Here is a 15,036-nt window from a genome sequence, read left to right on the forward strand (position 1 = left end):
GAGTATTTTTCAGAAACCACTATTGCTTAGTGGCTATTAGCTTCCTATGGCTACCACATACATAATTACTTCTTATAGCTACTATTTAGTTGTTACGCGAATGTATTCGCTCTATTCGCGCTACTATATTCATGAATACAGTAACGAAATTCGCCTAAAAAATAGGGGAGTCCAGCTGTTTAATAACGGAAAGAGGATCAATTAGCGTGTATCACTCCTAATTTAACTCAACAAAATCAGCTCTACATAAATTTCGCTGCTACTGTATTGTATTCCATATATTCGCGTGACTGTATTTATAAATACAATGAGGTAATCCGCTTTAAAAAAATAATTACGGGTGTTTAATAACGAAAAGCGCAATATTGAATTGTATTCAATTTCACTATGTTGAATTCAATTATATTCCAACAACAAAAAATCAAGAAATAGGATGTATACCGCTCTATTCAATTTGACTGTATACATTGTATTCAATTCACAGATATTCATTATTCACTATTATACATTGTATTCAATTAACCGTACTCAATTCAACTGTATTCAAACAATAAAAAAATCACAAAACACAGTGATATTCGGCTGTATTCAAAAAATATAGACCTTCGGAATACATAAATACAAAAATAAAAAAATAATGTATTTATACGAAAATATAATGTATTTGAGTGTATTTGTATCATTATATGTGACTAAATAGCAAAAAAAAAGAAGAAAGTTTGCCGGAGATAGCGTTTTCCGACCAAGCAAAATAATGTATACATTGTATTAAAAGAAAATGGAGACGAATAAAAATCCGGCCCTCAAATTTTCTCTGACGTAGCCATTGCCAGATCTTTTCGCCTAAGAGGATGAGCCATGAAAGTATTGAAGATTGAAACCAATCTAACGGTAGGATTTCTGGAACCTAGCACGAGCACCCGACCTCCAAATTTTTTAGGCTCACAGCGTCTAGGATCAGCAACAAGCAAAGTCCTATCATACCTCACCAAAATATCCTTAATTTCCTTCTTCGACTGCTCATCAACTTATTTCTGGTAAAAAGCAACTAGAGCTTTAGCAATGGACTGACGAATAGCGTAGATCTGAGAGGTGTGACCACTGCCTTTGATACGATTCTGCTGATTCGAGGGGAGGATTGAGAATCTTGCTGATAGAGAGAAAAAGAATATAATTGATGTATTTCATGCATCAATGGTAGGTATAAATAAATACATATTTTGCTATAAAATAAAAAAGATAGCTATAAATAATAATATTTTAAAATTATTTTGATTTATAATAAATAAGGTGTAATAGTTTCGTATAGGAGGTAAAATTTCTTATTAAGAAATATCAACATTCATTATATCGTGCAAATATTAGCATAAAGTAGTATCGTAAGTCATCCAAGTGAATTTTTGCTGAGATCTATTTACATCTAACTTGATCATCTTGTCTTTTGAGTACTCGAGAAAAATGACAGAATATTGAAAGATTGCTCTGGTCTATATTGCACTATTTTGAGCGTAGATACCAAAGTCCAAAAACGTACCGTAAATCAGGTTGCGCGAGGATGATTACCATGAATTAAACAGCAAAAAATAAGGAAAAGAAAAATAGCCATGGCTGTTCAAGTTGCTCAATCATAGAAACTTAATTAGATATTTAGAAGAAATTAATATAGATTGTTGACTACAAGTAATGGGTGATAATTTGATACTCCCACCGTTTCAATTTAGATGAGGTAGTTTGACTCGGTACGGGGTTTAAGAAAAAAGATGAAAACTTTTAAAACTTGTAGTCTTAAAAGCTCAAGGGGTAAAAGCTTTGTGGGACCATGACATTTGTGTGGTTATAAAAACTTCTCATTGAATGTAAAATGGGTAAAATGAAGAGTTTAAAGTTGAATTATTTCCAAATTTAGAAATGTTTCATTTATTTTGAAACAGAATAAAAAGGAAAGTACCTCATCTAATTTGAAACGGAGGGACTACTTAATAGTAGCAAGTAGTTTATTCGGTAAATGACAAGAATAGCCCTTTATGTCTGGTCATTGGTCTAAAATAATTATTTGAACATACAGCTGAGCAGATTCAATCCTTTATGTTTACCATAATTGAGAATCTCACTCTCTCTGATATATTTAGAACACAATTATATTTCAAGCAGTCGGCTCATGAGAAGAATGTGTGTGAGTCATTTAAGCTAAAGAAATTATCGAGATAGACTTATCTCGATTCATTTCCCACAAATATTTGTTTTTTAACCTCTCCTTCTGGCGCTGATCTCATCTGCTCTGCTTGTTGGTATGTTGTTGAGACTAATTTAAAATTGGGGCCACTGCACAAAAGCCGCTTTTAGGACTTAAGATTGAATTGTAAGAGCTTAACTAAGGTCTGAAGTTTGATTTTGGTAGTTCAAACTTCAGATTTAGTGGCTTTTGGCCCATTGATTTAGTTGTATCCAGTCCAACAGGATGTCAGGGGTTCTATTATGCACAACAATATTATTATTATTATTATTATTATTTTTAACAAAAGAGCCGGCAATGTACTGCAAGAACCACGTATCAGTGCTAAGGTTTGAAGCACACGCCTGATCTGCTGTTAGGCAAGCGCTTGACCAATGGACTAGGAATCCCTATTAGCTAAGTGGTGTCAATTTATATTATCCATACAACTTATTCATATTATTTATATGTATATTAGTAAAATTTTCGGCTGTAACGGTGCCAAATGAGACCTCATCAACTAGCATACGGATATGTGGATGACTAGATCAGATGTGGATTGCTAGCACTAGCCGTCTAGCCCAAGCCTTGATCACTAATACAATGAGGAAAACTTTCATACAAATGTCTGGGCAATTTAGAATTAGAGCGAGCATCTACTAACTCCCAGCTCTTATCACTAATACAATGAGAAATTGATGAGAAATTCAAAAGCCAATAGACTACATCAGAACATTCGATATATGAAAGAAAGACACGCAAAAAGGACTTACAAACGCAGAAAATCTTCATCAATCATCGTATTAACCTTCTGTTCAGGATCACCGAGGGATATTTGTATTATATAGTAAAGAAGAACTATCCGAACTATATTGTCCAGAAAAAATGCTGCTATTTATGTAGGAGTTGGGATATTGTCCAGAGAAGTTGTCGAAACCTCCGTTAGAGTCAATTGGAATTGCATAAAGATCTGATAATTCATCTTCATTCTTTTCATGCCCATGTCCATTAGCCCAAGGACCGGTGAACTTTCTTAAACTCTCAAGTTCCATTGCCACTTCCTTCATAGTTGGCCTGTCTTCTCCATGCAAGTGAAGGCAACTCTTAACAAGCTCAGCAATTTTCTGAAGTTGCTCAAGATTTCCTTCTTTTACTACTCTGCGATCAAGAATTTGAAATAAGCTATTCTTGTTCATGGACAAAACAAAATACTCTGCCAAATTTTTGTCCTGGTTACTTTTATCCCTCGAAATAGGTAATATCCCTGTCAAAAGTTCTGCAAGAACTACTCCGAAACTATAAACGTCACTTTTTTCTGTCAATTGACCTGTGCGAAAATATTCAGGATCTAAGTACCCTAATGTTCCTTGAACCAATGTAGCAACATGTGTTTGGTCAAGAGGTACTAATCTTGAAGCTCCAAAATCTGCCACTTTTGCTATGTAAACATCGTCCAATAATAAGTTAGTAGATTTGACATCTCTATGAATTACTGGCATCGATGCAGATGAATGAAGGTAAGCAAGTGAACTTGCTGTCTCTGCAGCTATTCGTAGTCGATTTTGCAAAGACATACATGGCTCTCCATTTGAATTGTGGATATGCTCATAAAGAGTTCCATGAGAAACGTATTCATAAACTAGTAAAGGCACTTCAGCTTCCAAACAGCAGCCAAAGTGTCTCACTACATTTCTGTGGTTGACTTGAGTAAGAATAAGTACCTCATTGACGAACTGTTCAATTTGATCCTCGTCCACAAACTTAGATTTTTTAATTGCAACTATGCGATTATCAGGTAAAATACCTTTATAGACAATTCCATTTCCACCACGGCCAAGAATTCTATCATTGGCATAGTTGTTCGTCGCCTTCTTCAAATCCTCAGCTGTAAAAATTTTGGCTGCTTCCATACAACCCTTTTTAGAGGAGATTTGTTGTTTCAAGAGTAAACCACCATTTTGTTGGAAGAACTTCTCCCGAAGTTTAATGAGTTTTCGTCTCTTGATACTGAAATAGAGCAAAATTGTCCCAACCAGTAGGGATATAAAGCCAACTCCCATACCTGTGTTTATAACAACAAAACTTGAGCCCCTCCTTATTTGTATTAGAAAGAGCTGGATTTTAAAGAGATCGAGGGGCTTCATAATCAGGAGGGGAGCCTGAAGGAACCTTGGCGTAACTGGTAAAGTTGTTGTCATGTGACTAGGAGGTCACGGATTCGAGTCGTGAAAACAGCCTCTTGCAGAAATGCAAGGTAAGACTGCGTACGATAAACCCTTGTGATCTGGCCCTTTCCCCGAACCCCGCCCATAGTGGGAGTTTAGTGCACCGGACTATCCTTGTAAGGGGCTTCACAATCAGAGAGATATGATGTGAATTCTTTATACTTCATTAAAATATACTCATTTACCACTTCTGTGTTTTTATAAACAGTAAGTAAACAGGGCCTCTGTTTATTGTACTAACAGAAAAGAGTGCTATTCTTATGGCTCATATTGACAACTTGTAATTTGTAAACATACTACTTATAGAGTTATAAGCTGTACTTTCAGTATTCTTTCTTAAAGTTGATGCAAATCTGTAGTGATTTCACTAGATAAGCGCTTACTTTTATGTAATTCCACTCAAGTATGTTTATAATGGATAATTATGCAATCCTTGCTATCCTACTCAACTTTCTAGCTGGCTATAGAAGATTATATCAGACTTATCATACATGATATATGGTGCAAAGTTAGCCCATTCCACATATATGATACATGGTGCATGTATCACAAACGAAATACTCCCTCCGGTCACTTTGGCACGTTTTGACTTTTCACTCACGGAATAATAAATGAAGTGCATAATTTACCATGTTACCCATATTAATTGATGTAGATTTTATTGGATTTGAGAAAATGATTTGAAATGGTAATAAATACTGTGGGTAAAACAAGAAAAAATTTGTTGTCTTCTTTTGATATGCGTAAAGTGTCAAATAAAAGTGAACATCTATTTTTAGTATACATATCAACTAAAAGTGACCGGAGGGAGTACTATTCTAGTTCCGAAAACTCAAGTTGGTTTAATATGAAAACCGAAAAACTTGTGACGCAGAAACAAGTTCAATTTATGAGAAACTTACCAACAGAAAACTTGATCCATGGGAACTCAGAGTTTGAGTTTAGTGCAATACAGCCATGACCATTCTTTTTACCATCACCGGTGTATCCTTCACGACAGGAACAATTGTAACTCCCCAGCGTGTTTATGCAATTTTGTTCACACGAATTGGCATTTGAATCCGCACATTCATCAATATCTGACATGCAAAACAGAGAAATATTTCATATTAATCTATGGCGCTTTGTCTTTTTCTGCGAAATAAATTCTCAAGTAAAATCCTAATGTAATTCACACTTTTCTTATACTGTTTGTCCTAACCCATTGCCATATTATCCTAGTAGCAAAATAAAGAAATCAAGTTACCTTGGCAGCCGGGACTGATGTATGGATTGCCTTCATATCCCGAGTTACAACTGCACCTATAACCACCAAGACTTGTGTTGGAATTAACACACTGGCTATTCTCCAGGCAAGCATAATCAGTACGGTTCTGTGCTTCAACACAAGTAAGACTTCCAATGGCCCAATCTAGCACGATCGGGACATTATTCAAAATCCTTTGTGTAAACTTAACATCATCATCAGTAAGATCCTCAACGCCCCTAAATTGGAAGCGACTCGCCTCACCAAGAAACGCATAGCCACATCGATTGAAAGACCAAACTTGTGTGTGGTTAGCCATGCTTAGGATTGTTGCATTAAAGTATTTCAATCCCTTTGGTATTTCTATTTGACCGCAACCAGTTCCCATACATCTTCCTTCAAAAACAATATCGCTGGAACTATTACAGAGAGAGATACAGCCATTGGCATAGTTGAGCCCTATCATTACAGCAGCTTCATCACAACCAACAACGAAGAATTTGTTAAGGGCTGAGAAACTGTAAGGAATTGTTCCTAAAGTCATCCAAATTGTTGCGGAAGCCAAATGTATATAGTGTGAATGAGTCACAACTACTATACCCAAATAGATGACAACCACTAAATAATAAACAAGACAATAAGACAACAATAAAAGAACACCAGAATTTATGAGGTTCGGCCAATTTTGACTACTTCCTCGGACACAATCAATATTTTATTCCACTCCAAAATTACAAGTGAAATAATACTAAAGAGAGAAGATACAAATGCCTTAAGAAGATAAAAAAGACAAATGAGAGGTGTACCTAAATCCTAAACATTAGGCCTTCTTTTATAGGGTGAAATTTCCATTCAAAATTGTCATCAATCCATGCAAGATCATGGGAGTAGTAGTCCTTCGCGTGAGTAACACCTCCGAGCTACAGTACTTGATATGCGCATTTCAGCGTCGGATATTTCGTAGACATTAATGTTCCCTATGAGGGGTTTTGGAGAACCAGTTGAAGTGTTGCAGTCGATCTCAAATCCGGGGTCCAAGCCACAACCAGATCCTAAGCCAATCCCAAATGGGTATGGAACTGTAAGGTTTCCACATTGTTTTGGGCATCCTGGCCGTTTCGTGATATTAGCACCTTTGGTTATGGTGGTACTTGGAGTGGTGGTGTTAGAGGTGGTATCGGCGGTATCGGCGGTGGCTAATGTCAAGATTAGCACATAGATACAAAAAGAAAAATGCAGAGCAACTTGCCTATGCTTCATGGTTTTAGAGGATATGTTACAGAATGTTTTAGTAAAGCTTTCCATATATAGAACTAAGTAGACAGACTTTCGTAAAAAATAAGAAGTAGAAAGACTTAAATAATTACTAATCAACTGCTAATAGTTACAACCTTCATCCTGACACATTTTTCGGCCAAAATGAATAACATCTAATAATTTAATTTTAAACTTTTTAATCTTTTCAACAAGTGAAATGATTTATAACCATAAAAATATTTATAATTTATTTTAGACCACAAATTTTAAAAAAAAAATTCCTTGAAACTTGATGCCGGGTTAAATACATTTACATAAATTGGTACAATGGGAGTAGTACTTGTTTTTTTTAAAAAAAAAAAATTTTTTTTGCCAAAGTACTAGAGAGACGGGCCTAGATTAAAATTTCTACACATTGACAGTACTACTGCAGCTGCTACTACTACTACTAATAATAATAGGAGTAGTAACTTTGACAATGTCAAAGTCAACGAAGACTCATTTCATTCTATCTGCAACGCAGAAACAAACAATTAAGACATTCCTTATCGGAGAGGACTATTCCTCTCACCTTGATTCTTCCGTTCCCCATAGCTTTAGATCTCGTCTGTATCTGATTATATATTAAGACGTTATTTCTAAATTTAATTGATTAAGATCGTTATTTTACCTTTCCAATGTTCTAATATATCTTTATTTCAATTTAAAACTATGGATATAATAGCATTTTTAGTCCCCATTTATTGCTGAATTCTGATTTTAGTTGTTATGGTATTTGCGTAAGTATATTTAACATTTAGTTAAGGGATAATACATAAGTTGCACCCTAAACTTGTCCCCAAAAGTTAGTTTCCAATTCAATCTTTACGGATGTTCCTTTTCTGTCATATACTTGTCCGAAATGAATTTAATACCTCCCTGAAAGATGACATGGCAAAGAAAAAAAATCTTATTAAATGCGAGTGAAGAGCCAAAGAAATATTACAAACTCATTAAATTGTACATGTGTCAAGTATTTATTGAACATTATGTCCTTACACTCAATTAAACGTGGCCCTCTTTTCTTTTACTTTTCTTTTTCCTTTTCTTTCTCCAGCTTTTCCTCTCTCCTTTTATTTTTCCATTAGCAAAACCTCCATTGCTGCCTATCCCCCTTCCTTTTCCCTGCAGAAAATTAAGATGGAAAATTAACCAGATGTTGTAAAAATCATCAACCGTATTCTCACCTTTGACTATTGAAAATCCATAAAAATGCATTAACATGGAAAAACTCAATCAAACTATAAAATCCCACCAAATGTTAGCCGAAAAATTTCTTCCGGTGTCGCTGAGCTTCCATTTTCTCCGGTCAACCTCCAACCATAGAAATATCTCTCTTCTCAACCCCTTTTCTGTTGGTATTATGATTGTAGGCTATAATCTCATATTTTAGTCGCTTATCATACTATAATTTACTGCACTTTAATTGAGTTGGGGCTTTAATCGCTAGTGTTTTGCACTAATTGTATATTTTATAACTTGTAGGAGTGATTTCGATCTATGTAGATGTTATGGAATGAATTCAAGCTAGTCGGGAGTTTTGAAGTCTGAGTAAAAGTCCAAGGATTAAGTCGGGATCATGTTCGGGGATCAACGGATGATAGTGGAATAAAACGAAAAATCGAGCAGGCATATTGCGCAGTGTCCAGGAAAATACACATAACGTTTCGCTCGGAACTCCATTTGGGCTCCACAATATATCGTTGGAAAGTTATTTAAAAGGGTTACAACTTTCATATTTTATATTTTCCCAAATTACTAACAAACGCCACCCACATGCGCGGCCGCATACTGGGCGCGCATTGGGAGCACATATGAGGCAGAACATGGTGAAAAGTGAGTGGCCAAGTGCGCGAGCACACTTCCAGGTGTGCGGTCGCGCGCGTTCAACTCCGAAAAAGTGTTCTATTTCGCGTAGGAGAAGGTGTATTTATTTGGGCCCGACCCTACTTGGTATATATACATGAAAAAATGGTATTTTGAGGACTTTTGACATAATTTAGACCTAAGAAAGCCAAAGAGAAGAGGGAGAAGCAAGAGCACACGGATTTCACCATTTATCCTCACTCAAGACAAGGGTTTGGATGTTTTATGTTTTTTTTTTACTTAAACTTAATTGTGATGGATTTCTCCATATCCATGGAGTAATTCTTCTTTAGGGATTGATGCATTTGGTGTTTTGAGAATTATTTGTGGATATTAATTCTAGTTTTATGTATTGAAGCGTTTTGGATGTTTTTATTGTTGCATATATATTCACTTGTTTATGTAATCGAAAAAGGCATAATTTGTGATGTTTTATATTATCTTATTGGTTGAATTCATTGATTCTTGTTAGTAATCGAAAGAGGTTAGTTGAATTAATGTTTAGACCTAGTTAGGAGGATAATCGAAAGAGATTCTCCTAAGGATCAATCCACTATGAATTCTTGCATATCTTTACCAAGCTTAACTTAGTTCATATCGTAAGGTTGAGACTTAATCGAGAGAGGAGTTTCTACTGAATGTTTGAACATAATAGAGTGAATTCGAGAGACTCATTTGAACCATAGAAGTGAAGTAACTAGAGTTAATTCCCAAACAAGTATCTTACACATATCTAATAAACCCCTATTTTTTCCTTTTGATATCTTTTTGCTTACTCTTGTTGCGATTGTCATTAGCCAATAGTTTAGAATTTTAGTTTTAAATCACACAACTCTAAATTGTTGATCATCTTGGATAGCAATTAAAACTAGAAGCTACGAAAATACTGTTTAAATCCAATCCCTGTGGATACGATATTTTCTATACTATATTCGACTAGCGAGCATAATTTTGTATTGTATTTTTAGCTCATCATATTACAATGTCAAAAATCTCAATTAACTTGAAAACTAATTTATCTAAATCTAAATTTTACAATTGGGGTGAAGGATTGCACTGTACGAAGGGAGTCCAAGAGAAAAGTTTTTCATAACAAATATAAGGAAGGAGATGCAAATTTAAAAAAGAGAAATAAGAAAAAGAGTAAAAATTTAAAAAATTGTTAAAAAAGAAAAGATAAAATCAAATTGAATCTGTTGGGATAATACGTGGCCAAGACATAGGGAGAGTGTGCAACACATTCCACCATGCGACTGGTTGTATATGTCTCAGTGAGGTATTAAATTCAGCGACTGGTTGTATATGTCTCAGTGAGGTATTAAATTCATTTTGGACAAGTATAGGATGGAAAAGGAACACCCGTAAAGGTTGAATTGGAAATTGACTTTTGGGGATAAATTCAGGGTGCAACTTATGTATTATCCCTTTAGGGGTCATTTGGTTGTCGGTTAGAGTTATGCAGGTATTAGTTATACATGTATTAGTTATGCAGATGTTAATTATGTATGTATTAGTTATGCAGGAATAAGTAATGTAGGGATTAGTTATGCATGCATGTATTAGTTATGCATGGATAAATTATGCAAGGTTGAGTTATGTTGGGATTAGTTATGCATGGATTAGTTATGCGAAGATTAGTTATGTGGTAGTTTTATAAGGATTAGTAATATAAATGTAATGTGAGTGTTATTTATTATTAGCTTACTTTATTTTATTAAAGATTTTAGTATAGTTTAAATATATATTTTTAAACAAAAAAATACAAGTTTGAATAAAGGGTATTCTTGTCATTTTGTGTTTTAATACAAGCATTACTAATACATGTATAAGTTATTCTACCTTCTACCCTGCATAAATAATACATAGATTCCCTCATAACTTATACATGTATTAGTTATGCGGAAAAGAAAAATATGAACCAAACATTGTATTAGCAATGCTACATTTTATGTGAAATAGATGAAAAAACAACCAAACAATGTATAACTTATGCTAGCTTCTATGTGGAGATTATTTTCCCCCCTTCTTTTAACTAAACAATGTATAAAGTTATCCTAGTTTTAATACATGAATAACTCCTCTCTAATCGGCCCTTAGTTAATTCAAATGTATGGTTTTGTTCCCTTTATAATTATGTGTGCATGTAAGTAAGTAAGTAAGTAAGTAAGTAAGTAAGTAAGTATGTATGTATATATGTATGTATGTGTGTGTATGTGTGTATATATATATATATATATATATATATTTATTTATTTATTTTGGGAACTAATTATCTTCAAAATATGAAGTAACAATACAAATTAATATAACATGTGGGTAATTAAAAAATTTAACTTTTAATAATTCATTAATTTTTTCTTAAAATGCTCAAGCATAAGGATCAAAAGTGCAAATTACAGTTAACTGAAGGTCATATGTGCTTAATCATATATGCAAGGATCACAATTAAAATTTACCAATAACTGAGGGACAAAAAATGCAATTATCTCTTAAAAGTTAAAATTAATAAAAATAGAACTTATTTTAATTTGGGGGACCAAAATTACCGTAGTATTATTTAAGATTAATAGTGCCACTATCAAAGAATTGTCACCGTTCAAGATGAAAAGAAAGTTGAGTAAATAAGACATTGAAGTAATAGTTAAAATTAATTCGAAGGATAGAAATGTCAAAACATTGAATCATAAAATCACTATGTTCATTGTACTTCTTTTTTTCTCCCTACTCTTGAGCTTTTGAATCTCTCGCGTTTAGTTGTTTAGGGAACTGACGCCAAAGGAAAAGGAATATGGAGTTACTTGAACTTCGTTTTTGTATAAATAAAAAGAGTGAGAAGAATTAAAAATAAAAAATCTGCGCGAATTGCAATCCCTGTGAGCATGTAGTCAAATAAATAGTCTTCTCTAAGTCGTCGAATATGGGGAATAAGTTGAGTTCTATTTTTAATTAATAAAATAGAAGTTCCAGAAAATTAATGAGAAAAGTCTACGTTAGCAGCAGATAAAGAAGAGAAGAAATTTAGTGGAACGTATCCATCTCACATTTATGTGGTACTATCTGTCGATGTACAGGAGATGCTTTGCTGCATTCTAAGGTAACTACATTATTTAGTCAAATGACATTGTTTGGTCATACTTCCCAAACACGTTTATTTTGAAAAGTAATTTTTTTAAAAAAATATTTTTTAAAAAAATATTTTTGATGAGAAACAATTTATGTTTGATTAATTAATGTATAAAGCACTTTAAACACCAATTAATGTTTGACCAAACTTTTAAAAATATTTTTACGCGCATTTTCTCAAAAATATTTTTCAAAAAAGTATTTTTACTTTTCAAAAAGTATTTTTTGGAAGAAGCTAATTTTTCGTATTCTCAAAAGTCGTTTCTACTTCTATTCAAAATATATTTTTCCTTCTAAAAGATTGACCAAATACCCTAACTTTGGAAAAAAATAAACTTTAGCTTGATCAAACAGCTATAAAGCCCCATAAGTTGCAAAAATGTTCTTTTGAGCTGTGTAGTCTCTACCGACAGAGAGAGAGAGAGGCAAAGAATAGCAGATAATAATACTCTTTTAGAAATGAAAAAAAGGATACTACAATAAAGATTATCTCATACTTAAAAAGAAGGGACACGAAAAGAAAGGAGTGTATTAGATTCTTCCATAGGTCTCCAAAAAGAAATATATGTGATGAAGTCTTGAACATATGGGTTTTTTTATCTAAGATATCAACTTGATAACAATATTAGCTAGGAATGTGGTATCTAATAAATATCATGATAATTTATGTTATTGTAGACATATAAAGAATTTGTAGACAATAAATTGCGTTGAGAAAATAAAATCAAGACCGAAAAATATTGCAACAATCGTAGTATTTGATTTCGAGTAATTTGAGTGTTTCAATCTCTATGATTCCTCTAATTCTACTTTTCCAATATAAATTCAAGGGCCTTTGAGCTTGATCTTGAATTTGAATTTAATTTATCCGTCGGGAACACTTTGATTGTTGCCACGAACGATGATCTTAAATTCAATTAGCACGAACTTTGATTTGAATTCGTACTCATTGAATCTTGATTTATTCTTCGTTCTTGAGCTTGAACTTGATTTGTTCTTCGTTCTTGAGCTTGAACTTGATTTCTTGAACTTGAACTTGATTGCTTGAAGCTAGAAACTTGTGGAAGAATTTGCAGCGTTTGATCCACGAGCTCTTTCTTATTTTTTGTTATAACTTCTGGTCCCCTTTCTGGGTTATGAAGACCCTTATTTATAGTTGTGGGAGAGAGAAGAGTTATGATAATAACAAACTCTTTCCGATCAATCAAATTGAAGTATGATAAGGCCGCATTTGATTGGCCAGAACATATCACTTGCACACGTGGTTCATTGGCTTTTTAATTTAGCTTGGCGTGCTTTGTCATTTTGACACGTGGCATGACCTCATTGGCTCCTCCGTTTGATTTGGCGTGCCACGTCATTTGACACGTGGCACCAAATTGGGCATCTAGGAAGATGGCATCTTGGGCTTAATAGAGTGGGCTCATCGCTTGTAGCCCAATGAACTTGAACTAATTTATTAAGTCCATCTATATCAGACTTATATAATTAATCCAATTATATTAGCCCAATAAATTTATTTGGACTAATATATCTTAAATTTAAAATATAGTCCAAATTAAGTTATGAATTTAATTTTACGAATTTTATATGTCTACAAATGCCCTCTACTTCAAAACTTGTCAAGGTATAAGCTTTAAGACTAGGCTTGAAGTACTATGAAGCAACATCCTTTTCTCTTTCTTTTCACGTAAAACTTGGCCAGTCTTCCTTAAAAGTAATAATGATAACTCCAAAGCTTGAAACACCAATGTTCTAAATTTCATTCACGTTGAACATTGTAATTGCTCTCTAATGTTCCATTTTGACTTTGGTAAAACAAATCTCACTTAATTGAGAATCATTACTGTTTTATGTGTAGTATAAGTCCAGTACATGAGAAGCGAGAATCGAAAATTCAACTCAGTCTATAGAATATGCAAGTTAATCAGCCTTGAGATGAGTTTTCCACGTAGTTCAATCCCAAACCACCTGTATCGCTACACCATCACTATCCAAATCTCTTTAGGACAGAAACTATAAATATTTGATATTGAAGACTATACTTCGAGTCCATGTCCAACACAACTAATTTTTGTTGCCTTAGCAATTCCAAATCCTTTTGGTTACTTGATTTCGGCGATCCCACATTGAAATCTCACCTCCCAATTAGCTGCTTAGGAGATCTATATAAACTCCATGCCCATGTGTTTATTAAGCATTGAATTGTAGCATCTACAAGCTGCCTTGGCTTTGTGTTTTCACGAGTACGAGGCAATCCCAAGGTAATTTTTCTTCTATGTATTTTTCACTGTCCTTTTCATTCTTCATTTTTTTTTTGTAGGCCCAGAAGAAGAGGACAAGCTTCGCGCATGAAGACGGTGATCTTAGAGTGTGAAGAGATAGATACTCATCCCCGCCCAAAAATCAGAGAGAGTTAATCTTGGAGCACAAAGGTTCAGGCACATACAAGGACACAACTAGGCCACATATAGAAGAACAAATTTTCAACAACATATAGAATGATCAATCCGCAATAACATATAGAAGGACAAATGCAGGGCAACCTATGATGGACAAATCCTCAACAGCATATAGAAGGATCAAATCCGTGATGAGACCAACTTAAGTTGCAAAGGGACTTAAATGTCGACCTTAAGATTGAAAAATTATAGTTCCTTTCAAGGACAAACCCGCGAAGAGGCCAACTTAAGGTGCCAAGGGACTAGCTGTCTACCTTAAGATTGAAAAATTAGAAAGCTTCAACTTGAAGGCTTGGTGGACTTGGCGACTTCAACTTGAACACTTGACGAACTTTGAAGAGTTGGCGGACTTTTCAGACTTCAATTTTAAAACCGAAAAACTTGAAGATTTGACAAACTTGAAGATTTGGCGGACTTTGACGCTACAACTCGAAGAGGGATGGACTTTTAAACTTCAACTTGAAAAATTAGCAGCCTTGAAAATTTCAACTTGAAGATTTGGAGGACTTAAATAATTTAATTTGAAGACTGGCAAATTTGAGGACTTCAACTTGAAGACCGACAGACTTGAAGACTTGGAGGGCTTGAATACTTCAACTTAAAAAC

The 15,036-nt window shown here is 34.1% G+C and overlaps 1 protein-coding gene across 1 annotated transcript; it reads right to left on the minus strand.

Annotated features, from left to right (window-relative positions):
- Positions 1 to 2,767: 2,767 nt before the first annotated feature.
- Positions 2,768 to 7,156, minus strand: LOC107800879 (wall-associated receptor kinase 2-like). The gene is made up of 4 exons (XM_016624137.2): positions 6,564 to 7,156; positions 5,684 to 6,267; positions 5,340 to 5,516; positions 2,768 to 4,274 (listed from the first exon to the last, which is right to left on the minus strand). The coding sequence occupies exons 1-4, from the start codon at positions 6,986 to 6,988 to the stop codon at positions 3,034 to 3,036; spliced, it is 2,427 nt and encodes an 808-aa protein (XP_016479623.2). The 5' UTR covers positions 6,989 to 7,156; the 3' UTR covers positions 2,768 to 3,033.
- Between the last annotated feature and the right edge of the window lie 7,880 nt (positions 7,157 to 15,036).

This window comes from Nicotiana tabacum, chromosome 2, assembly GCF_000715075.1.
Source record: "Nicotiana tabacum cultivar K326 chromosome 2, ASM71507v2, whole genome shotgun sequence".
Lineage (NCBI taxonomy): Eukaryota > Viridiplantae > Streptophyta > Magnoliopsida > Solanales > Solanaceae > Nicotiana > Nicotiana tabacum.